The sequence below is a fragment of the Chiroxiphia lanceolata genome, chromosome 9 (assembly GCF_009829145.1).
Source record: "Chiroxiphia lanceolata isolate bChiLan1 chromosome 9, bChiLan1.pri, whole genome shotgun sequence".
In the NCBI taxonomy this organism is placed as follows: domain Eukaryota; kingdom Metazoa; phylum Chordata; class Aves; order Passeriformes; family Pipridae; genus Chiroxiphia; species Chiroxiphia lanceolata.
In genome coordinates this window covers 2,748,217-2,772,818 of record NC_045645.1, presented here as the reverse complement: position 1 = coordinate 2,772,818, position 24,602 = coordinate 2,748,217, and the positions used below count along the sequence as shown (strand labels likewise).

Here is a 24,602-nt window from a genome sequence, read left to right as displayed (position 1 = left end):
TTATAAGTTCAGCCTGTGCTCTTCTCCTTGCAAGTCTAACTACTGGGTATACAGATTCATATCTACATGTATACAGACTCTAACAGTGTTAAAAAAACAAACCTCCAGATAGCTAGAACTATTAGTTCATAGGAATTTTAAATTAAATTAAATAGCTGGGCTGTTTTCCAGACGATTTCTAAAGTTCCCATGCTTACACAAAAACCTCCGTAGGATTTACATTACACTACTGTATTTGTTTCAGTGAGCATTTGACTGCCAAGAATACGGTCTATGACCAACATGGCAATCTAATTAAATATTTGACGAGCAGAAAGCTGGACATTATTCAAGTCAAGCATTAAATTAGAAAATTTAGTTTGTCTCCTTTATCAGTAGATTTTTAAATCAGCCTATTCTACCAAAACCCATAAGTTTAATGAATTTGGTCAGACATACTGTGTAACAGATGTCTAACACACAGCCATGAGCCTAAATCACAAAAATGATGCTTCACTTAGGCATGGTAAAATATATTAGAAAGGCGCAGAAAGGTCAGTCACCAGCAACCTGCTTGCTGGTATTTGAGAAACAGCACTGTAAAATGCATGAGCTGCCTTTTGTAGTCTCTTGCAGGAAGCCTTGGAGAGCCACAGATAATTTGCTTTCAATGATTCATCAAGTTGGCCCTTTGTTTCACTAATTTGAGTGTCAAGTGCAACCACATAATAAAGAATTACCAAGACCTGATAAGATTCTTCTTATATTGCTCCGTTTGTCTTAACAACTGGTACTATTGAAACCAAACTCACAAACTGAATAAATAGCAAGCATGTGTGCAATATGGCATTCTTCTGTGAAATGATAAAGCGTTTACTGCTCTATCTGCTGACGTACCATACATTCTTGTTTCTTTTTTACTTTCTTAAAAGGCACTAAATGCTGCGTGCTGTGCCCATGCTAGAGATGGCATTTGTTTCACTGTTAGTCCTCCAGTGAATTAGTAAAAATAAAAAATGGATTTCAATGACAATTCCAGCCTTGAGAAAGCTGCTATTGTGACCACGGTTGAGTTACCCTGCTGATAGTTTTCTCCTTAATGTAATTTTTAATGCTATATAGCTGTGGGTTAGATGTGAAGCCATATATTAGAACTATTATTTCCATGAGTAGTTTCAAGTGAAATAACTTCATGATTAGAAGATAGATTATTTTAAAAATTCTGTCAGTCTAAGAACTTCGTAAGAGATCAACCCTAAAATGGCTTGTTTAGAAGGGGTATATTTGTAAACGTGGAATTCCCAGAGCAAAAAGTCTACATATTATGAGGTCTGCTAACAAAGTTTTCACAACTGAACTGAACACCATTAACACAAACAAATAAATAATAAAGAAGTTTAGAAGGCTGCTTGTGAGACTGGGAAAATGTCCGCCTTCAGAAACTAGAGATGGCATGGGGAACAAGTCTGTCAGATTTGCTTTAGAAAACGAAGAAAGCTTCTGTCAAAAGGGTTTGAAGCCGGTTGTTAGAGCTCGGGAGAGGTTGTGTGAGAGGGTGTTGTCAGCGCCGCGCAAGGAGTTTGAGGGCGTCGATTTTTTTTCTTTTTTTTTTTTTTTTACTAACGTGAATTTAAAGTATTGCCTGAACGCCGCCAGCTCCAGGAAACCCGGCTAGCGGTGGGAGAACGGGAAAATTTCCCGCTGGGAAAAACACAAATAACGTGCCGTGAGGGTCGTGCTCCGGTGCCAGGGGCAGGACAGAGGCCTGGGCAGGGAGAGGGAGGGAGGGAGGAAAGGAGCCCCTGCGCGGTGCCCGCCGGCGGAGCAGCGGCGGAGCGGGAGGCAGAAGTTTTAACTTCCACCTGCCCTGAAGTCGCCGCTGCGCCGGCAGCAGGAGGCGGAGGCGGGGGCGGAGGCAGGCGGGGCAGCCGAGGACCCGGCTCTGGCAGGCTGCGAGGGTCCGGCCGGGTGTAATTCCCCCCTAATCCCCGCCACGGCGGCGCTTCCCTGGCCGAGCCATGTCTGCGGCTTCCCCGCCATGCCGAGCCTAGCGGGGAGCGGGAGGACTGGCGGCCGGGAGGCGCACAAAATGAAGACCCTGATGGTAAGTGCATTGTTGGCACTGCTCATCCCGGCTCCGGCGGCGGGGAGGGGACGAGAGGAGAGGAGAGGAGAGAGGCGCGGGGCTGCCCCGGGCACCCTGCACACGCTCCATCCTTCCCCGGCTCTTCGGGATCGCGCGGAGGCCACCAAAACCTCGGCGGCGGCGGCCAAGAACTTTCCGCCTGCTTTCTTTTATTCGTGTTTGCTCGTGGTTTGCGGGGTTCTGCGTGTGTGTGTGTGCGTTTTAAGGAGCGTATAGAAAACCGATCTGCTTAAAGGACGATGCTGGAGGTATCTGGGCGGAGGGAAGCGCTACAGTCCCCAACACTCCTTAAAATCCACGAATCGAGATGCCCAGAGGGGGACGGCGGCTCGGGGATGAGGCGCGGGGGAGCCGGGCGCTCGGAGGGGAGGAGAGGCGAGGGAGCAGGGCTGGTGGAGAGGGTGGCAGGCAGGGGAGCGGGCTGGGCGAGGGAGGGGGTTCCCCAGTTCTGCCGCACTTTTGCCGGGTCTCTGGCGGGTGAAACTTGCGGGTGCGCCGGCGGGGGAGCGGCGATCCCCGCTGGGCCCCGCGGCGCGGGGAGCCCGCTGAGCCGGCTGTGTCTCTGCCCCCCGCAGCGCCACGGGCTGGCCGTCTGCCTGGCGCTCACCACCATGTGCACCAGCTTGTTGCTCATGTACGGCGGCATCGGCGGCATCGGCGGGGGCCACCCGGAGCCGCGGCGGCGGCAGCAGCAGGTGGCGGCGGTGCCCAGCCGGCCCCCCGAGCGCGGCCAGCGCCACCCGGCTCTGCCCGTCGGGGCCGGCCTCCTGGAGGGATACATCAGCGTCCTGGAGCACAAGGTGAGCCGCCGGCCGCGGGACCGCCCCTCTCTCCCGGCCCCCGCGGGGGGAACCTGCCGAGCTGTCCCTGGTACCCCCCGGAGATGCCCGGGCCCCCCCTGGGCGGGATCGCCGTGCCCCCGCTGTCAGGGCTGGCTAATGAAGCCCTCGGGTGCCGTCGCGCCTGGCCCCGAGGGCACGACTTCGCGGGGTCAGGACCCGCTGTGAGCCTGCGGTTGGGCATTTGTGCGGTGCTGGTTGTCTTCTCCCTTGCACAGGGGAAGAGAGAGGGTGAAGTGTTTTGTTTCTGGTGTTGGATGCTATAGCTACAATACAAATGTGCGTTTATGGTGATAGTCATAAGGGTTAAAGAATGAAGTTTATTTACTGGAAGGGAAGGTCAATAGGTAGGTGTTTATTCTTAGCTCGTTTTGTCATGGGAAGCCAAAAAGAATGTCTCCTGCACAAATGACCTTTTCATCCGCCTCCTGGGAAGCAGAAGTTGCCAACCATAGTTACCATTATAGAAATTGGGGGGCATTTCTTTAATCCTGAACAAAATTATGTCCCTCCCCTCGACAGAGGAATTACCAGGCTGGATTGTCAGACTGTAATACCTGTTTACCAGAGACAGGCAGACTAAGCTTTGATAGCTGGCAGAGCAGATGTAGTGACATAAAGTGAGCAAGGTGGCACATCCATTCTGAAGAGATAGTTGATCTTCAGGAATTTTCTCGGAAGGCAGATTCCTCTACTTTTGTGCTCTGTTTGGAAACTCCAAGGTCTCCCTCTGCCAAAACCCCAGATAATGTTTAGTACACGCACATTTTGCAGTAAAAATTTTCAATAAAAAATAAGCAAGGGAAGTGAGGATTCTTAACTTTCTCATGTTTTCACGTCCAGACTGACAACTTTCTGAAAGATAGGTTGTCAAACACATTACTGGGCTCAGTTTAGAGGTACCATGTGAAGACTAGTGACTTTGATATACAGAGATTTTTATTGTTCCTTCTGGCATCACTTTCTATGCAAGAGTTATCTGTAGGGCTCTTAACACAGAAAAATAGCACATGATGGTGCCTTGTGGGCTTTATTTGCTTTCTTACTTGGTTCGCCTGGAAATTCTCAAATGTAATGTCTATAGATAAAGCAAGTTTGGCCACAGGCTTCCTACTGTGTGAGATGTCCCCTTGTAATTCCTTCATTCTTCTTTAACATAACTGTAGTGATAAGTGTAGATATATGTGCACATGATTTCTGTAAACAGCAGTAATTGAAAAGGCATCTGTGGATTTTTAGGATGCATAAGTGAGTAGCCCTCTGACACTGATAACTTATATTGGTTTCTCCTGACTTACAAACACCCCTCATTAACAGACCATACTCAAAATCACTATTCTGTGTTTATTGTTTTCCAGGGTAATTTTAATGTTTCCCAGTGTTTTGGAGAAAGATGATTCTCTGGCTTTTTAATATATTGTAATGTGGCCTGAACCCCACAGATACTCCATTTCTGAGTTTCATTTCAGACAGCTCATGCCTCACAGTAATAATCTGCTGAAGGTTTAATAACTTTTCCACATAACTTCTGTGGGTCAAAAAGAATATTGCACAATCCCTGCTGTGTTCCCAGCTTGCTTTGTCTTATTTTAATGCACATGAGATCATGCAGAGAGCTCTGCCACTGTGGTATACAGAGCAGTGAGGGCACTGTATTAACATAAGGGAATGATGGGGGAGAGAAGGGCTTTGACTCTTGATAGTGTATTTGTTTTAGTAATTTCATTTAGTAATCCATGTACTTGACATGGATTTACAACCCCAGAACGTAGAGTTTTCCTGCAGAATAAAAAAAAATGGAGAATGCAAAAGATCACAGGCATTGATGGTTTGGAAGAAGAAGGATGCAGGATCGTTGATGGTGAGAATGGGGAGAGAGATTGCAAGAACTGAGAAATGATGGAGCATTTTCAGAGAACGTGTTTTGGGTGGAACACTGGAAACTGCAGAGAAGACAGCTTGAGTAGCAGGTGTCATAAAAGTCCAGCCCATAGTGAGAAAAAATGAGGGAATCAGGGAGGTTTAAGGAATATCAAGAGAGCAAGATAAAATTCTGTAGCTGTGAGAAGGACATGAAGAGACAGGGAGGGAGGTCTGGAAGGAGATGAAGAGCACCTGTTGTTTGAGGACAACAGGCTTGGAAAGGTAAGGGAGGAATGACTTTAGCAATGGTCCATGCTGTTTTGATAGCACAGAGGTGACGGTGTGAAATGACAGTGAATGGTAGATTCTTCACAGTACAGCCTCCTTCATTTCCCATGTAGAATCTTGGGATTTTCTGTCAGATTGAATGACCTGAAGCTGAATGACCATTACGCAAAATTCATCCTTGGTATGTGTTCATGCGTGAGTGACAGTTACCAGTAGGCTAAATGTCTAGATCTACAGATCTAGGAGCTGAAACATGTTCTTGTTTCAGGATCTCATAGTTTGCTTTCATACAGAAATCTTATTTCATGTTCGTGGTGTTGCACCCAAATGTTGTGCATTTAATGAGAGTAAGTATGCAATGCTATATGAAAGCTATAAGTATTATAGAACTCAGTATTACTCCATAATCACAGTGTGAGGATTGACACTTACAGAAGCTGTGTAAATATGTGGCAGTATAGACATTTCTCTTCAGGAATAAAATTTAACAGTTGTCCACACTGTGAAATATCATGTATTACAAATGTCTGTCACTACTAACAATGCAGCTCATTTAGTAGTGCTGGATGATCGTGTGTGGAGACTATTTACCAGAAAATCAAGGCACTTAGTAAAGTACCAATGATTTTGAAATATAGCTTGCAATATTGTAATTACCAATTATTTTTCTCTTTTTATATCATATTCAGTAAGAATTATAGTTTCTCATCTATCCTGTCAAGAGAAGCAGGCAGTCTCTGAGAAAACAGCAAAATACCTAACATTCTTTTTTTACTGGATTGAAGAGATTTTTTTTTTGCAGGAGTTTCTCGTCTCTTGGTCAGGTTTGTAATGTTTTGTTTCATAGCGCTTTGCCTTCGTGGTTTCTGCAAGCCCATTTCTCTGTGAGTCAAGCATCAGAGATCAGAACCCATTTACTTAGCTTCAGTTGCCTGTCACAGTTTAGCAGCGCACACTTAATTTTTGTTGAACTGAACTCTTAAAACAAACAAGTTCAGAGATGTCGTGGATCCAGAGACACAAGTGGGTTCTTGTCATTTCTCCTCTGCGTGTCCCAGAGCAGCAGCAGTTGACATTCATTGTTGATGGATGTTTGAAACGAATAAATAGGATATTTTTTTTGTTCCCAGTAGCCAGATGTTGCATCCTAGAAGATCTCACATTTGGAACAGAAAATATGGTTTACTGGTAGTTGCTGTTGAGAGGTCAAGGACTGAAATGAAGTGGAGAAGCAGCAGCCTCCCTACTACTTGGAGGAGCTGTTGCTTCCTACAGAGGCACATTGACAGGGTGTAGCACTGCATCTGTTCTGCAGTTAGAAAGGACAGGAGTCCTAGACTGTCAGACTGACATCTTTCCTGAATTCTTTGTGTGTAATCCTGAAATTAAAGAGGTTTTGTCACTGGCATCGAGGGAAGCAGAATTCTGCTCCTCAGTGGGCAGATGTGGGGATAAGCCTTTCTGTTGATTTGTCGCAGTGCTAGCAAGAAATTACAATGCTAATATTTTTGAAGCAATTACTGCATACAAATAACAGACTGTTAATGAAAGTAGGAAACCTAGCACTGTTCCAGAACTTGCAAGAAATAAATATTTAACCATTATATTACTATTCTGAAATGAATGTAAGAACATATCTCTGGACAGTTAAAAAGCTTTTTACCCAGTATTGACTCAAGAGTTGGTACTGCAAATAAAATATCAGTTTGTCACATATGTAATTGATTGGTATTTGAAGCCATCAAGAATTTCGTTTCTTATAAAATTGTTTTAAAAAATCAAAGTCGATCTTTCAGACCAAGTGCATGATCTATTAGAGCAACATTTAAGTACCTTAAAAGAACATTGAGATCAACATGGTAATTTAAGTGATCACAATGATTTCTTAATTTATGATAATGTGAATTATCATATGCAAAGAAATCTTTGTGATCCCTTTAAATTAATGCAGATCAGAGAACTGTGTAGTTAGTGAAGTGTTTGAGGAAGAGCCATTCTGCAAATAGTGCGATAGCTCCTTAATCTCTGAGATGCAAAAAGTTGCTCTTGGAGGAAACTATTTTTTCCAGGATAGTAAACTTTGTGCATTTCAAATAGGATGGGAGTCTTGCCATGTTTTATATTATTTTTAGTAAGTATTAAATCAAAAGTATCTTACAGCAAAACAACTTGTTTTGCCGGAGGTGGGATCAAGCCCACTGAGTTAAATAAACCATGTACCATGATTTTGTTACATGTTCCTGTTTGCTCCTGGAATTCTTACCTGCAAAGGAAGGAACACAAACTTTATTATGCAATTAAGTATTTGATGGAGCTTTTATTATGTGAGAGATCCACAAGGGGGAGACTTTATTCTAGAATAACCTTGTTTGGGACAGTTCCATCTGTCAGAGACCTGTGCAAGGTGAGAGTCCACAAAAGCCTCGTGCTCCGTGTTTTGTTGGCTTCTTGGCTTTCTATTTTAAGGTACTGTAGTCACCTTTTACTCTGATAAGCTGTAGGTTTATTTAAACCCTTATAAAGTTCACAGCTTAAAGAAAAAAAAAAAGGACCATGACAGTCAGGGAATGTGACTGAATATCCAGACATTCAGAGCAGAGACAATTGTTTTACCAGATTTACCTAACTTTTGAATAATGACTGTCCTGTGCTTTATATTTTCTTACTTCTGAGCTATTGCTTTTTCAACCTAACAGATCGTAATATTGGGTTCATTCATTTTGATGACCCTTGTCTAAAGTTTTTGGCAGTGTCTGTGTGCACTAGGTGCTAACACGTGGTGTGCAATACAGGGTGCTCAGCAATGGCAGGAGATGATGGTACATTTTCCTGTTTTCCAGGTTGCTTGGCACCTCTGCAAAGAACCAGTGGTTCTAACCTGGCACTGCTCCTGCTTAGAATATCTTCAAATATTTTTAAAGGTTTACACATAGGTGTCAGTTAGCCGTGCAGTTTATACATTTGTTTTATTAAAAAGGCCATATTCTGTAGTTGGACACATCTTTTATAGAATTCTGACTCCAGTGTGTGCTTGAGAGAGATCACAAATGTTAGCTGTCAGGATAATAAAAACAAGTCACATTTTGCAATTATCACTACTGCCTAATTCTTTCAAAAATAAGTACTGTTAAAGATAAAATCTAACTAATAGGGGATAGTGAATCCAGGCAGAGGTCAGGATCCATTGCTTAAAAAATTGTCTCAAAAGAGCACAGACAGTATTAACTATTAAGATGTCCCTGAAAACTGAAAGATGTTTGGTGTGCATCTAGTGCATGGTGTTGTAAATGGTCATTAATGTAACATGATGCATAAAACCCCATTACAAACTAGTTCTGATCATTTATTGGTGGTTGAGAAGATAATGGAGAGGAAATCATTGTTGTAATACTGAAAAAAAGAGAAGATATTGGCGTTTATACCAGGTGAAGATCTTACCCCGTGTATTCTGTGACACTTTGTGATGCAGCTTTATTCTTTCATAGAAATAGAAGCAAAGAGATTATTTCAGAGGCTACAGCAAAAAATGTTGATGATGGATTTCATTACAAACATAAATAGGTAGCTGGTCAGGTCAAGACAGTTGATGCAGAATGGTGTTTTAATTTTCTCACAGTATAAAAAAGTCACATCTCACAGCAATACCTGATACCATATATGGGTCATAATACGCTATCTTGTTTTTACAACTGAGACAGAAAGTTCTTTTTTTCTTTTTTCTTGGTTGAAGAAAAACTGCAGAAGCATGAAGATGTTTTTGTTTGGTTTGCACTGCTGTTTTTTGATTTTTGGATTATAGCCTTTTTTGATTTGTTTGGATTACAGCCTTTATCCTAAATTGTGAAGAGTGAGGAATGAGTAAATATGCTGTCTGCTTACCTGTCTTCTTTTGTGAACATGCAAAATTCTTAATTGGATGGATATACAAAACACTTCCAGGCAGGAATTGGTGATACTCTGTCTGCTAGTGAGATTTACTCGTCTCTCACGCAAAAGCCCTTAATTTTTTTTTTCCTCTTCATTTACATCATTAATTTCAATGACCACCTTTGTATTTCTAGTATTTGCTGAAGTATATTACATTTGATAACCATTTAAAGTTGCCATATTGTGCACTTCTTTTTCACATGATCTTTCACTGTGAGCATTTTAGGCTATTTTCATCTTCCTATGAAGACAAAGTGTTCTTTTTGAAGGATTTTAATCCTTGGTGGAAGCAAGTCTGAACTAAATGAGATTTTCAATGACAGGAAATGTAATTTTTGCTCACAGCTGATGGATATCTCTCAATAGAGTTTCCTTAAGTTCTCCCTTTCTGCTTGTCCTGGGGCATAAGTGGATATTGAGTGTCATCCTAACTATGTGATATCCTCAAAACAATAGAGTGCAGGTATTTTCCTTTTCCCAGTGACCTTCCTTCTTAGTTTAACCTGTATTGCTCAGTAACGTTCCGTATGCACATCCTTGATGCTGAGGTGGCATTGATAGGGAGAAAACTCAGTGTATTAATTGAGCTTCTAATTAGGGCAATTATGATCAAATCAGCAGTCGTTTGGTGCTGATATAAGCAGATGTGACAGCACAAAAGCTGTTTTGAAGGTGAGGTGAAGCATCATGATATTCACCTCACTCCATTTCACCTCATCCCTAAGCAATCTTTGTTAGGCATCACTCTTGTGCTCTAATAGTTAAACCTTGAAGTGTTAATACCAGGTTAACTACTGAAATTTGCTACCAGCTGGAAAAGCAAATATTTTCAGCTCAGAAACTGCTATTAATTGTTCTCCACTGTCATTTTGAAGATAGCCTAATACATTTAAGAACAAGAGTCACATAGGAAGTGAGGAAGCAAGTCAAAGCTGAAACCTCCTGCCTCCAGAGAGTCTGTTTGCAACAGAAGTGCAAAACACAAATGGAGAAGTGGAGCTCTGAGGTGCCCTTGGATGGTCTGTATGAAAGCCAGAGTTGGGCACTGAGAAACACGTGCACATTCCTACAGAGAATATTCCTTTTGAACTGAGGTTGGACCAGTCTGGTAACAGTGTCTGGGCTGTGTGTTGAGAGACACACAGAGTGTTAAGAGAAGCACAATGTGTATGTTAAGTGCAATAATAAATTCTGAATCCTTACTGGAACCTTGTGAGAAAACTTTGGAATAAGATTGGGTTATTTTAAAACACAGAGAGGGCAAACTGATATATTTAATAGATTACTAGACTATTTTTTCACAATGGCAGTGAACTAGTGCAAAATGTTCATTGTCCGAGGAAAGGGAACAGTAATGGGTTTATATGGTATAGAGGCAGCATAGATCAGGTTTTCTTAATTTAGATTTAATAATCTGGACTGTTTTAAGTAACATAGAACAAGAATATATAAATGTGTGCTTTGTCATGGAATACAACACGTTAGGACTTCATTGCAGCTGTACAAAAATTTCCGTTACAGAATGGGTGGCTTAGTTAGAAATAACCTGGAAAAGAAAAGGAAAATGTTTCTCAATGACCAGTCAGTACATTTGGAATATGCATTTTTGTTAGACAAATAATATATTTTGATTTTAGTATGCTATTAGCATCCTCAGATATTGGCATGATGTTAATATTGCAGAAATAAAGTATTCTGTAAATTTTGTGCTGTTAGACAGTATTAGAATATATCTTACCCTCAGCTATAGCAGGTCATAAAAGTAGATGTAATAACGTTCAGCGGAGCATCAGTCTCAGAGTTATCTCTAAAGAAAAGAAAAATTCCACAGTGCAAGTTTGTGCAAAGGTACATCTGTACCCAGCTTTGTGCTCAGGAAAGTTAAAGAACTATTGTCATGCTTGAGAAGGGGCTGGCTTAGAAATAAGGTTCTAGAGACTGCATTCATCAGCAAGTACATGCTGCTTACCCATTCGCCTGCATGAGGTTAAAACCTTTCCTGCCAGCTTGACCCCAAGGTGTGTTTTCCATACAGTGGCATGAGTTACACCCAGGCTTGTTGCCTTCCAAACTTTCTCACCTGCACTACCATCCTTTGTGGATGGACATTTTCAATAAACTTCACTCCTGTGACTTGTACAAAAAACAAGCTTCTGAGGAAGGACTCGATTGAGGCAGCAGACAGGGGGCTACAGGCTGATGAAATGATGCAAGAGATTCCAAAGCTGGGTGGGGGAGGCTGGGTCAGTAAGTCTGGGTGGTGTAGTTTGACACGGGCTTGTTAGTTTGAAACCAGAATAGTCCCATTGTATCTGAGCAAGTAAATCCTGACCTTTGGCGGGAACATTTTTTCTGAAGCTGGGTTGGCACTGTACTTTCTGGGGCATTTGGGCATTTGGGCAATAGTGGTAAAGACATGCCCAAAACACTTCTGGGCAACTCTCAAATGCAGTGCCAGGGCCTGAAACTGTGTTTGAAATACTGTCTGTTTTTTAACTTTAGCCATCCAAAACATATACGCCTTGTACTTGCAGAGACTGAACATTTGGCCACAGAGAAGGCATGTTTAGAAAACATGATCTCCAAGACTTGTCCACAGTCCTTATGAAAAAGCTTCGGGCCAAATGCATGGGAGAAGTGCTTTCCCAACCTTATGCTCGGCCTTTGTGCAGAGCTCAGGGGCTCACAGGGAGTATGTGCTGTGGTGCAACCTGTGCTATCCCTTCCCTTCTCTGCTCTGGCTTTCAGTGTGGCATCTTTGTGTCAGTCCTTCTGATGCTTGGCTAAATTACATCCATAGAGATTAGAATAATGTTAAATGTGCTCCTAAATTTTGTTGCTGTCCATTTCAGTCCTAATACCACTTTAAAAGGGTTAGTTTTACACAACTCAGCATGTTGGTTGACTCTAAAATAGAAGCATAAAACCTCAAAATACAGCCAGTGGTCTGAATGCAGCTGCCAGAGTGATGCAGAGTCAGTACTACCTGTCCTTCCTCAGCTCATCTGCGTGTGCCTGGATAATTTCAGGTGAACTCCTCTTTTTTAAAAACAAACCAAAACATATTGTGTTTTATTTAGATAATTTCTTCCTTAGTGCTTACTTTTTATAAAATGGCCATTGTTGATACTATTGATGACCATCCAAAACACATTTTACAAATAAGAAAACCTATGGCAAAGCCACTGCTGTTTCCACTTGTTCATCCACTTATGTATTCTCTTTGTAGCACTGCTCCAGATTTCCTTCCTGTTTTTAATAGTGATTCACGAGCCTTACAAAGACCGAGACAGTTTGTTGTAACATTGCTCACATTATCCATGAGAACCTCGGACGTGAATGGGAGTGCACATAACAACGAGCACTTCAGTGAGGGTTTTCCGAGTGCCAGCTGCCATGGTGTGTGAGCATATGCCTGTGTGGGGTTTTGCCAGGAGAGGAGAGCACTCTCTGCCTTCCCTGGGAGCTGCTTGGAGGTGCCCGGGCTCTGCTCTGGCAGCGGAGCCGCTGCGCTGAGCACGTCGCTAAGCCAGAACTAATAAGCTTGACTGAGAGGCAGGGTTTGTTATCCCGGGCTCAGCAGCACATGCGGTGTGGTTGCGAAGCTTCTGTGAGTCCTACAATCGGCTCATGGGCAGACCTTGCCTGTGTGGTGGCATGGTCAGTTATTTGCTTGCATCTCCCTGCAAAAACCTTCCAGTCCATGTCCGAATGTTTTCCTAATCTGCTCCAGAGGAGCATTTTCTGTCCTCTGCCAAGAATTTTCTACCTTACACAATGGGAGAATGTAACCCACAGTACCCTTGTTACTTAAATTTTGGTCATTAGATTGCCACGTGTTGAGTACACTTGACACAAAAGACTATTTTTCATAATTTCTGTTTCATACTGCAGCCTAATATGATAGATGATGTTGTGGATCAGGTTTTCAAAGTTTGAAATGAGCCACTAAATTAGGTTCACAGAGCATGATGTAGTCATCTAAGTCACCACTTAAGACAAAATCTGCTGCTGTCACTGGGCAGATACTTGTTAAAGAAAGGATTTTAATTGCCTTGCTTTAGAAAATCATGTTTGAGAATGAAGTTATGAGGTTTTTTGCTTGTAACGTCTATTTCTATATGCGTAGGATTATTTAATTTGTAACATTTGTGTTTTCATTTGTGGTTTCTGGTATTCTTACCACGTATATATTTCTTTGGAAATATTGATTGACTTTATCTTAATTTCGGTCAGTGAAGAATTTTTGCTGATAGGATATTTAGTAATATCTTCATTAATGAGAGACTGCTGAGCCTTTGAGCCTTAATGTTACTCTTTCCATATGTAATTATCATATTAATAGATTTAATTTTGATTTAATTTTTATGAATAGCCAAAAGCTCTGGTTTTTTTACAAGTAGAATCAAAACTAGAACTTTTCACTTTTGCTGTATCTGCTTTGTGTCTCAGTAGCAGTGCAAAGAAGCAATGAACCTAGTTATAGATATGCTGAATATTCTTTCTCAGGGGTAGTGTTGGTGTCTCCCTGATGGTTTAAGGGCATAATTGAGGTACTTTGTGCAGCTGCTAGATGTGGAGGAGGGATATCGAGGCCAGGAGGGTATCTCTGGTATTAATGTGTCTGATTTCTTCCAGCACAGTGATCCCTTTTGATCTGCAGCAGTTTGTGCAACACAGAACAGCTTTCAGGGTGTCTTTAATTATGCCTGTGGACGTTTTGGCCTGGGAAGTGAAATGAGGCTTTAGAATCACCTTTCGCTCCCAGCTGTGCTGATTTGAAACTTCGCCCAGCTTGCTACCCACCTGCGGGTGGAGGGATCGTGTTTCTGCTCTCCTGAAAGACCAGGAATGTGCAGCATCCTGGGCTTCGGGAGAAGGTGCAGCTGGCTCTCAGTCTTTCTTGTGAGAGCTCTCAGTGCTGTCAGGATGGAGCAGCAATAGATCCTACACATACCTATACATATAACCTGTAATAGCACGTCTCTTCAGATCAAATCTGCGTTGGAGACAATTCACAGGGCCTGAAAACCTGTCTTTGAGGTTTCATATTGCTGTGGAACACAGTGAAACAGCTGCATTAGGAGCACTTTAGAAGTAGACTTTATGCTGAAAAGAGCTAGAGCCATTATGCTTATATCAGTGCTCTCAGACACATATAGAATAAATTGATTGATGATACGATGCATCAGCTTTATTAAAGTTTCTCAGAAATGATTTTTTTTAATTATACCACTTCCTAGGGATATTTTTCAGTATGTTATGAAGATGACATATCATATTTGTAGTACATAATGTGAAAAAAATCGTTTTTACATGACAATTAATGTCCTAACATTTGAACTTGCAGGTATGATGGTTAATTTTCATGGTCTGTAGCAAATAAAAAAGGAAGATTAATTCTATTTGAAGGTGCAAGAGGTGATCTCATCCATATCATACTAAGTCCAAGTACCAACAGTTATTTAAGTTCTCAAAACTTTTTAAAATTGAGTGTATTGTTCACAGGAAAATCTTGTGACTGAGAGCAGAGGTAAAACCAGCTATAACAGAGCAGTGTGTGAGACAGTTTCCAGTTTAGCTGAAATTGAGTCCCATCCCTTGTGATTGTGAATGATGAGGTTGCATCTACTTTTTTGCTTTCTTTTTTTTTTTGAATTGCTTTTTTAGTATACTCTGTGCAGAGCACCGAGACTTTGAAATTCAAAACAAAAGTAATCTTTAAAAAATAGTTTCCCTTGGAAAACAAATAGATCTGTCCAATTATTTTTTGTTTCATATCCCGTACTTGATGTCAGTAAAAGTACTGAAAATTACATCCCACCGTGTTTATTAAAGTTGTGCTCCTATGCAGTAATACACATAAGACATCTTATACTGCCTTAAGGATTAAGTTAAGCTCCTTTGTCAAGCCTGTTGGTATGGCAGGACTGTTAATCTTTAACTGTCAGAGTCTGGTTAGATCCTTCTTTAGGCTGAGGCAATGTCTAAGTGCAAAGAAATTAAAACAAATCAACTCCCAGTATTTATGCTTTCATATTTTTGCACAGAGCAATCAATAAAAAGAGGAGCTGTTTCAGGCATACATATTTCTGTAAGAAGATTGTATTTCAAGCTCTTATTTAGCAGCATTATATTTCCTTATGTTTATGCTTGTGAAATACGGAGACGAAGTTGACAGTGTTCAAAATATTAAATTCATGGAAGTAAGATGTGCACTGGGTGACAGCTCGTTGGAAGGAGGACAGGGGATAATTTTGTGAACCTACATTTCCTAGTTAAAATTCTGCAGAGTTGTCTACAGTATGTTCATGTTTTATTATTACATCAGTAATTACTCTTACGTTTTCCTTTCAAATTACAACACTAAGTCACAAAAAAAAGACATTTCCTAAAGTTGCAGCATATTTGGACGTGACAAGGCTTGAAACAAAACTGTATGAAAAGAATGGTGAAGCTGGGAGGCGAAGTTAAATTCATTCTGAAAGATAAAAGCCCCAACAGAGTACAAAAGTGGTAGGAAGGAACTACAGTATTGTGCTATAGGTATCAAAGGTTTGCATTTCACTGTGGGTGTCTGTACCACTTAATTAATGTTGTTCTACCTAAAACTTGTGAAGAGGAATTTTTTAATAATTATCTGATAATAGCCAACTAGTGGAATTTGTGCAGATATTCATCCAGTGAAGTGACACAGGTTGTATGTTGAAGCAGTAGGTAAAATATATTAAAAATAAGCCTTTGAGTGTCATAGGTGCCTAAATTGTACTTTTCTAATAATTTTTTTCTTTACAAAATAGGAAAAGAAACTCTCAACAAATAACAATTTTCTTTTAAATTCTCCTTCAAATACAGTTTCAGGTGGCTGTTTTTATATTTTACACACATATAACCTTCCCATTTTCTGGAACAAGAGGTTCTTCCCCTCAACTCATTAAATAATAATAATACTACTTTGTGCTTTCATATCACCTTGCTTCTGAGGATCTCCAAGTGCCATAGAAGCATTAAATGGAGACTCCTGCCTTAAAGTTCAGGAGTACTAATCCCATGTGACAGAGGGGGATAGTGAAACAAAAGAGTTTAAACTGTAGTTTTGACCTTGAGCGTCCAGAGAGGAATTTCTGATAGGACTTTGGAAAGTGCTGAAGGGCTGAAAACTGAGGAGACTCAACCTCAGGATAGGTGCACAAGCAATCGCTTTAGGATACCTGACTTTCAGGCATGGCTTGGAAGTGAGATTTCAGACCTTGTTCTGTGTAACACTGGAGTTCTGTGCAGTGGATTGGGAGAGTTATGCCCCTGAAATGGATTTGAGATACTTACTCTGCTGTGCAGAGCTGCCCAACAGAAAAACATTTCAGTGTGCCTTCACTGCTTGGGCAGGGTCATGGTGGAGGATGGTTTAGCCCAGATAACAGACAACAGAAGAGAACACAATTTGTGGCCTTGAGTTGCGGATCTTACATGGAAATGATGTGTAAAGCATTTGAGTTCCTTCTCCAGGAGCTGTTAAAACACGTATTTTGAGAAATACATGAGTTGGAGATTACACAAGAGCTTTCTGATCTGTTTTATTGAGCTGTATAACTCCCCCAGCTTAATCATATGTTCATGTTAGATGCCCTGCATTTTGATGTTCATGTTAGATGCCAGGTTTGCTCCTGTCACAGAGAAAGAGTGGTTTCTTAAGTGCAGATCTAGATGGTGGCTGGTTGAACGAGGCTTTTGTAGACCACACTTCAGGTTTTGGCTTTCAGGTTCTGTCAAAGTGTCATCAGCTATGTCTGAGACACTGAGATCTCATTCTAAATCAGCCCACAGGCACTTAAATCAGTGCCTTGATTTTTAGAGCATGTTAAACCACACACACTTTGCAACAACTCTGGTGACTAGGGTAGATTAACCCTTTAGGCTTGGTAGTTGACGTGGACAGCAGGGCTGCACATCACAGTATTTTGGGCTCTAATAAACCTCAGTGGGGCGTGCAAATACAGGCACTGAACAGAGTTAAATAGGTGCCTTCAGGTCCTTCAGGTAACAGTGTATTCATCAAACTGGCACCAGCTACTTGTTTTACATTAATTTATCATGTCTCGAAATATTTGGTGTATATTTCATTATGTAGTGTGTTGTGCATTTGGTATTTATTATATGACATTTTATCGAAAATATGTTTAAAAATCAAACGTGAATTTTATTGAGGGGAGGAAGAATTGTGATAGCACATCTCAGACTTCTTTTTGCATATTCGAATAGTCTCATCTTATTTTAGTTTAAAGCAAAAATAAAATCGTTTTCTGGCTCCAGAAGACGACCAACAAGTAGGATGATTTAAAATGTATTTGGATATAAATGTTGTCAGCAACTGACTGATAATTTTGGAGTATGAAGTCTATCACAGTCCTGTGAAACACGAGTAGTTTTGGAAGAGCGGGAACAAATCTTGCCATGTACCAGTAAGGATCATCTTTAAGGTCTTTTAAGGTAGAAGGAATGATTGGGCTGCCAACTCCTTAACCTCTGGGAATGCTGATCCAGAGTTTCCTTGGACACTGAGTTGTGGCAAAATCACTTGTGTTGTGACTGTGTCTGACCTAGTAGATTAAAACAGTAGGTCTGGATTCTATGGCCTGTAGGGGCGTCCAGTGTATGCTTGGGATGTTGATAGCCCTCAGTTTTCTTTGCCAAAAATTTGCAAAGTCTAAAGAGCAAGCACAGAAATTATAAAGACAAGAGGGCAGATACAAAAGGTCTCAATTATTTTATGTGTAGCAGTAGTGAGATATGAGCAACTGGGTACAGAAAGACAGGATTTATGAAAGATGACCTTTGAAAAAAACAGAGGTCACCTTTCAGACTTAACATTATGCAACTGAAGATTAAGTGACCTCAGGTTTTTTTGCTTTCTATGGATTAGGAGTAAATATTTTTCTCTTCCCTTTCAAAGGGTAAAAATAAAGATAAGACAGTTCTATTCTTCTCATTTAAATCAGGAAAGTTTGAGAAGAGAACTGCAAGTAGTGAATCAGGTTATCGTGGATAATAAAACTGCAGTAAAAGCTGCACTGCACCCTCTTCAGAGTGAAGGTGTACAGACCAGGCCATTCTGATTAGACGCTGAAATACACATTTTCCTGGCACAGCATTGTAGCTTAAGCTGGATACAAATGGTGAACCCTGACAAATAATCCATCAAGTGATGTTGAGACTCTGTCAGGGAAAGCAGCTTCAAACAACTTCTTTTTTTTTCCTCTTTATTATAATCCATCACTTCTTGTTGTGCATCTCCTAACAGTCTTATATTGACAGACATTCTTGGAACTTCTCTCCCTTTGTGTTCCTTGAGAGAACAAAAACATGGCATTGGGTGACTAAGGCTATTCCCACATGCTGCTTTGCAGGGCTGGGGAGAGACACACAAGGTCAGGAAATGCTGTGAATGAAATATCATTATTCAAAGAGCCCAGCCTTGCTTCTGCTAAAAGTCAGTGGAATTCTCCCTTGGAAACCAGTGGAAGCAGGATTAGTGCCCAGGTCTGCAGCCCAATCAATTGTTATTAGCAGAGGCTGCCAGTGCTGTGAGATGTTAAGCATCAGCTGCTGATCACCTAATAGAGCACCTCTCTTACGCTGGCACAGAGATGTTTTCTGATTCTGCTTTGAAGTGTTGAAGTCCATAGATCAATAAAATGTGAAGGCAGAAAGGGCATGGGTCAGGCCAGTTCTGTCAGATTCATACAGATTAGGAAAAAGAATGGCAGGCTGCAGTCCAGGGCTAATAGTTGTTTGGTCCCAAATATTTCCTACACCAAATGTTTCTAAGAATCTTCGTACGTGGGTCCCGTTGAAGGGGCATGGGAACTTACAACACCACAAGAAATTGGGACCATAGTGTTAATACATAATTGGGATCGGGGAAAAAATTGTATTATTTTACAACAATTTTTAGGATTCTCTGTGTTGAAGGACGACAGTGATATAAAGTAACACTTGTTTTTTATCAGCATCTATGTTTTAATGAAGTATAGACCTTGACAGTGCTTGTTGTCACACGTGATTCTGATAGTACTTGTGCAATGACCCTTTGTAAGGAATTCCCTTTTGAGGGTTGATGTTTCAGTGGTCATCCTCAGATCTGAGGAAATCTGTATGGTTTTATGAGCAGTGCCAGGATTATACTATTGGTGAGGGGTCTGGAGCATGAGTCATGAAAGGAGCAGCTGAGGGAGCTGGGGTTGGTTAGTGTGGGGAAAAGGAGGCTCAGGGGTGACATTATTGCTCCTGAAAGGATGTTGTACACAGGTGGTGGTTGGTCTCTTCCAGGTAGGAAATTTCTTCCCCGAAAGGGTGGTCAGGCATTGGAGCAGGCTGCCTGGGGAAGTGGTGGAATCGCCATCCCTGGAGGAGTTCAAAACACATGTGAGTGTGGTGCTCAGGGATGTAGTTTAGTGTTGGAAGTGGCTGAGTGCTGAGTTGACAATTGGGCTCAGTCTCAGAGGTCTTTTCCAACCTTAATGATTCTGTGGTTCTGTGATTGAGGGACACTGAGTCCTTGTTTTTTCATTCTTGAAACTCACACTGAGCTCAAGTCCCAGCAGTTCCCCAAGAGGCCAGAACTTACTTTCATAAACCACTGACCTTTCTTCTTGATTATCTTTGAGAACTGGTGCTGTCTGTCAGTTAATAGAACTTTGTAATCAGGGAGCTAAGAGGGATAAAATAAAATGACAGTTTTTGCTGCTGGTTAGATGTTAATGTGAATCCTGAATGCCTTTTAAATATGTTAGTCTAAATCTGAGGAAATAGAGAAGAGCACTTGTATGTATTAAAAACGCAAGGAGAAAACAAACAAAATAACCATTTGGCTGATGGGATTGAAGGATGTGTCACACAGCTTGAAACTGGAGATACAGGTACAGGAACCCTTTATGACTGCAAAACTGCAATGCCTTTGTGTACTTCTGTGTGGTTTTTTGAGAGATTTCCTATTTTAAATAAATAAATAAATCCTGTTTGTAAATACTACTCCATGGCAAATGACTTTGGGTTTAGTCCTGTAGTTGAGACTGAAAGAGGAATTCAAACAGCAAAGTATTTCTGGAACTGAACTGTATTGCTCTCGTTGCTTATTGAGAGTTAAAGCAGCTCCATGCCATCTCTTAAATTTATTCTCTGCTTTTGGTATTATCCTTTGCTATGGTAAATAGTGGTTCAGCTCTGTACTGTTTGCTGCAGTCTATGCTAATGGCTAAGGGAAGGGTTGGTGTGAAGTCGTTCTTGGACACTTAGCAATATCTGCCCACTTGAATGCTCCTATATAATATTTTAAAAGTATGAAATGCCCTTAGTGTAAAATAGAATCAGGCTAAGTAGTCCTAGTTTGAAATCTTTAGATTCAAACCCCAGCATTTCAAGTGAATCCCTCTCTGTCTCTGTGTGCCCCAGGTTTCAGAGAGGGTGCCCCCTGCCAAGAAAACAGGCACCACATCCTGAGGTGTTACAGTCTTTCCATCACTAGGGAATGTAGTTGATAACTTTGTCAAGGCATTAACAGTGTGTTTTAGGTGGGGATGAAAGGTATGTGTCTCCTAACCTTTGCTCTAGCTCCCACTTTTAAGCGCTGAACTCTCCATCCTACAGAGGCTGTTGAGAAATAGTGAGGATATAAAACAAATGCTATCAGCACCATCACCTGACCACAAATTCAAGAGCCCCAAGGAGTGCATTTTCCTGTGTTAAGCATTTCTCCAAATGCTGTGAACGTATTCTTCTAGGACACCTCCTCTGAAAAGGTGCTTACCTAATGCTTTATATTGAAAGCAACATTTAAAAAAAGGCAAATTATAAAAAAAAAATCACATCAGTGAGTGATGTTTGTTAGTTCATTTGCTTTCTTAATATGGAAATGAAGATAGTATGATGGTATGTGAGAAATTGTTTATTCAAGGCCATACAAGAAGTAAACTGCTACAAACAGACCTTGCTGTTATTCCTGGCAATGGACTTGTTGGCTTTGAGAGCAAAGCAAACAGGACACAGTTACAGAATAAGGTGTTTATTTATGTTTTAAGCCTTCTTGCAGAGCAGGCTCTGAGGTGCCAGGTGCTTTCAAACACAGGGCAAGGAGACACTCCCATTCTGTTGATTTTCCTTTACCACGATGTACCTACCTAGCACTTGCATAGCTTTTTCTAAAGTGCTTTCAGCCCTTAGGATAACAAATGGGTCAGTGTTATGACTCTCATTTTAAAGATGAAATTCAAAGTAATAATTTCACTATAAACTAGGCAGCCCATGGGTTCCAAGTGATTCACGGGGGTGCTTCTGGGATTGAAAGGCAGCCTGGGTTGTTTGCTCGAGGATTCTCTCTTTCTTAGCCAGTGGCTGACCAGGAGGATCCTGGCAGCTGATCAGGAAGGATGATGTGACCCTGTGGGAAGCCTGTGCTGGAGCAGGCTCTTGGCAGGACCTGTGGAGAGAGGGGCCCATGCTGGAGCAGGTTTCCTGGCAGGACTTGTGACCCTGTAGGGCCTCTTCCTGAAGGGCTGCACCCCATGGAAGGGGTCAAGGTGTGAAGAACTGTAGCCTGTGTGAAGGACTCATGTTGGAGAAGTTCATGGAGAACTGTCTCCCATGGGAGGGACCCAGTGCTGGAACAGGGGAAGGAATTCTGCCCTGCTCCCTGAGGGGGAAGGAGCAGCAGAGACAGTGTGTGATGAACTGACCACAGCCCCCACTCCCTGTCTCCCTCTGCCACTGAGAAAAAGAAGGTAGAGAAAATAGGGAGTGAAGTTAACCTGGGAAGCAGGGATGGGTGAAAGTGTTTTAAGATTTAGCTTTATTTCCCATTGTCCTACTCTAATTTGATTGGCAATTAAGCCAGTTCCCCTGAGTTGAGTCTGTTTTGTCCAAGAGGGTAATTGATCTCTCACTGTCCTTATCTTGAGCCTTATTTTCTCTCTCCTGTCCAGCTGGGGAGGGGAGTGATGGAGCAGCTTTGGTGGGCACCTGGTGTCCAGCCAGGCTCAACCCACCACAGATGTTTTCACTTCTGAGTTAAGCATTTGTCCTACAAAGTTGCAGCTGTTAGGTGCTGAATCCAGGTGAAGCATCATCATCCTTGGAAAACTATACATGGGGCATTATGACCAAGGGTCTGTATTTTGCATGCAATTGCCATGTTCTTTTTTGGTGGAATGATTCAGTACTGTTAATTTTTATTTTACCTTGTGTAGCATATTTAAGTGCAAAAGTAGCAGGCATTCTTTGCTGTTTAATCCTGTGACGTGCATGGAATCACCACTTTTGAAGATATGAGTGGGGGTGCACCATATTCACTATTTTCTCATGGATAAAGCATTTGGAAAGATTCATCCAGCTTTTCAAATGGCTCAGTTGTGCCAGTTCAGATTTGTGTTTCAGAATGGTCCATCTTCTTGTAGTAAAAGTAAGGATGTGGATGGGTTGGGATACAGATGGGATCTGTAATTCACCTGTAGCCAAATTGTGATACATGGTGGGTTTGATTTGAAAAAAGAAATGGTTTGTGCTTTGAAGCCCAGTGATGACAATATAAATCAGCTTTTAGTTATATTGTAGCTGTGTTTACCTCAAATTATTTTCAGACAACAGTGCTAAAGTGGAACACAGTGTAACATTTGTTGTAAAGTCAAAGAAACTAGCTGCTTGGTCTTCTTCCTGTGAAGGTTAAATCCTATGTTGGAAGAACAGTACTCTAAAAAATGCCAATTTTACTTGATATATCTTCTCAGTATGATTTTTTTTTTTAAGTTCTTTTGCCTGTGTATTATTTTCTCACCTCAGTGCAGTCTGTTGCTGTGCATTCAAATGAAATATACCATTAAGATATATAAGACTTGAAAGCCTCTCCTCTAAAGCCCAGTGAGACACATTTTCTCTCTTACTAGTAGGTAGTGATAATGTAAGTCTCTAATCTCATTAGTTTGATAAAAAACACCCCATAGCACTTGGATGCTTTAAAAAAGCAGAAAGTAAAAGAGGCATGATTAAGTTCGTGGAAATTGGAAGGAAAGCGTTTCTTTTGCAGTAACAATACACTTATATTAGTTCAGCATTTGTGTTCTGAAAGACAAGGGAAGAGTCTTTGAAAACAGTATTTGCATTAGGATGTTTGTGATAAAACTACAAAAGGGCATGTTGATATTTTTTACTGTTTGTGACTTTCCTTTCTGTCGATATTCTTTATGTTGTTTATCTTCTCACCCTCAATGAGAGGGAGCTGAACTGTTTTTGTTTTTAGCCAAGGTGTTTATGATTATTCTCAGGTGTGTGTTGCTACTCTTGGCAGCGACAGAATCTGTCAGCTCTTCATAAAGGTGTTTGGTAAATAGCATTATTGTTTTATTTAAGCATTTAAATTGGACAGATGAGTTCATCTATATGGGTTTTGCAAAAGTCTGTTAAATCCATTTATTTGATATTTTGACATAATTGTCTGTGCTTGTATTAATGCTGTTTTCTGGAAGATTAAGCATATGCTGTAGAATCTAAATTCCAGTTTTTGCAAGGAAATTGATGATGATGATTTCAGTGTTTGATTTAGATAGAAAATTAAGTTTGATAAGGGACATAGAAGAAGCAAGTGATAAGGAAACAAATGTCAGATGAACTCTCCAGGTATTTATCATTCACCTGAGCAATTTTCTTCTCATTCATAGGTCCATCCTATGCTTCTGAATGTCACAAGTCTCTTATTCCTTTGTGCTGCTCTTGAATGTAAATGTCATCTTAAATTTGTTTATCAGCCTGTTTTGTTGAAAACATGGAAAAAGGCTAGAAGGTCAATCATATTTATCCTAATACAAATTATTTTCAGTAATTGTATTTTCACTCCTCATTGATTCTAATGGGACATAATATATTACATGTGCCCTAAAATCAATATAAAGTACAAAGTACTATTTATAGCATTATGAGTTTAAAAAAAGAGAAATATCCATTAATATTCATTTGACTCATGTATGTGTTTTATTAGCTGCACAGGATAATTTATCAGATATGGTACACTGAATCCAACTGAAATCAATGAGAAATAGATATGTGACTATTCACTCTGCTCACTTATTATAATGGTTTGGTTATTTAGAGCTGCTAAGGGTTTATTACCCATATTCTGGCCCCTTTCTCCACCTCCTTTGATGGGGTTCTCTGAAATTCAGAGCTTTTCCAGGTTATCCTCAAACACATCCTTTAGCAGGAGCTGTGTCTTCTGGAATGTTAATGACTAGTACTTCCTTAGGGTTGTCTTGGTTTTCATCCTGAGTGTCAGGTAGCTGGATGTGGTGGACACAACATTAGGGATTCCAATTACATAGACAGAACTTTGATCCTGCACTCTGTTAGAATTTATTAAATGAAAATGTCTTGCACTGGATTTCTGATGTACTGGAGTCCATACCAAATTCATCACTGACTGCTGTGGGGCCTCTTAAGTAATACATGCTGAAATGTCTTCTGTGATGTGTTGTTATTGAGGAGAAGAAAATCATTCTTTACTTTGGGACAAGCAGTGTTTT

General features: G+C 40.9%; 1 protein-coding gene across 2 annotated transcripts in view; it reads left to right on the top strand.

Moving 5' to 3' along the window:
- Positions 1 to 1,613: 1,613 nt before the first annotated feature.
- ST6GALNAC5 (ST6 N-acetylgalactosaminide alpha-2,6-sialyltransferase 5) overlaps positions 1,614 to 24,602 on the top strand; it is a 70,902-nt gene continuing 47,913 nt past the window's right edge. Inside the window, exons 1-2 of one of the 2 annotated variants that reach the window (XM_032696900.1) lie at positions 1,614 to 2,083; positions 2,701 to 2,925. In XM_032696900.1, coding sequence (XP_032552791.1) covers positions 2,018 to 2,083; positions 2,701 to 2,925 — 291 coding nt within the window. In that variant the 5' untranslated portion in view covers positions 1,614 to 2,017. Of the gene's footprint in view, positions 2,084 to 2,218; positions 2,374 to 2,700; positions 2,926 to 24,602 lie in introns of those variants that run through there. The other variant, XM_032696901.1, reaches the window with a different exon arrangement.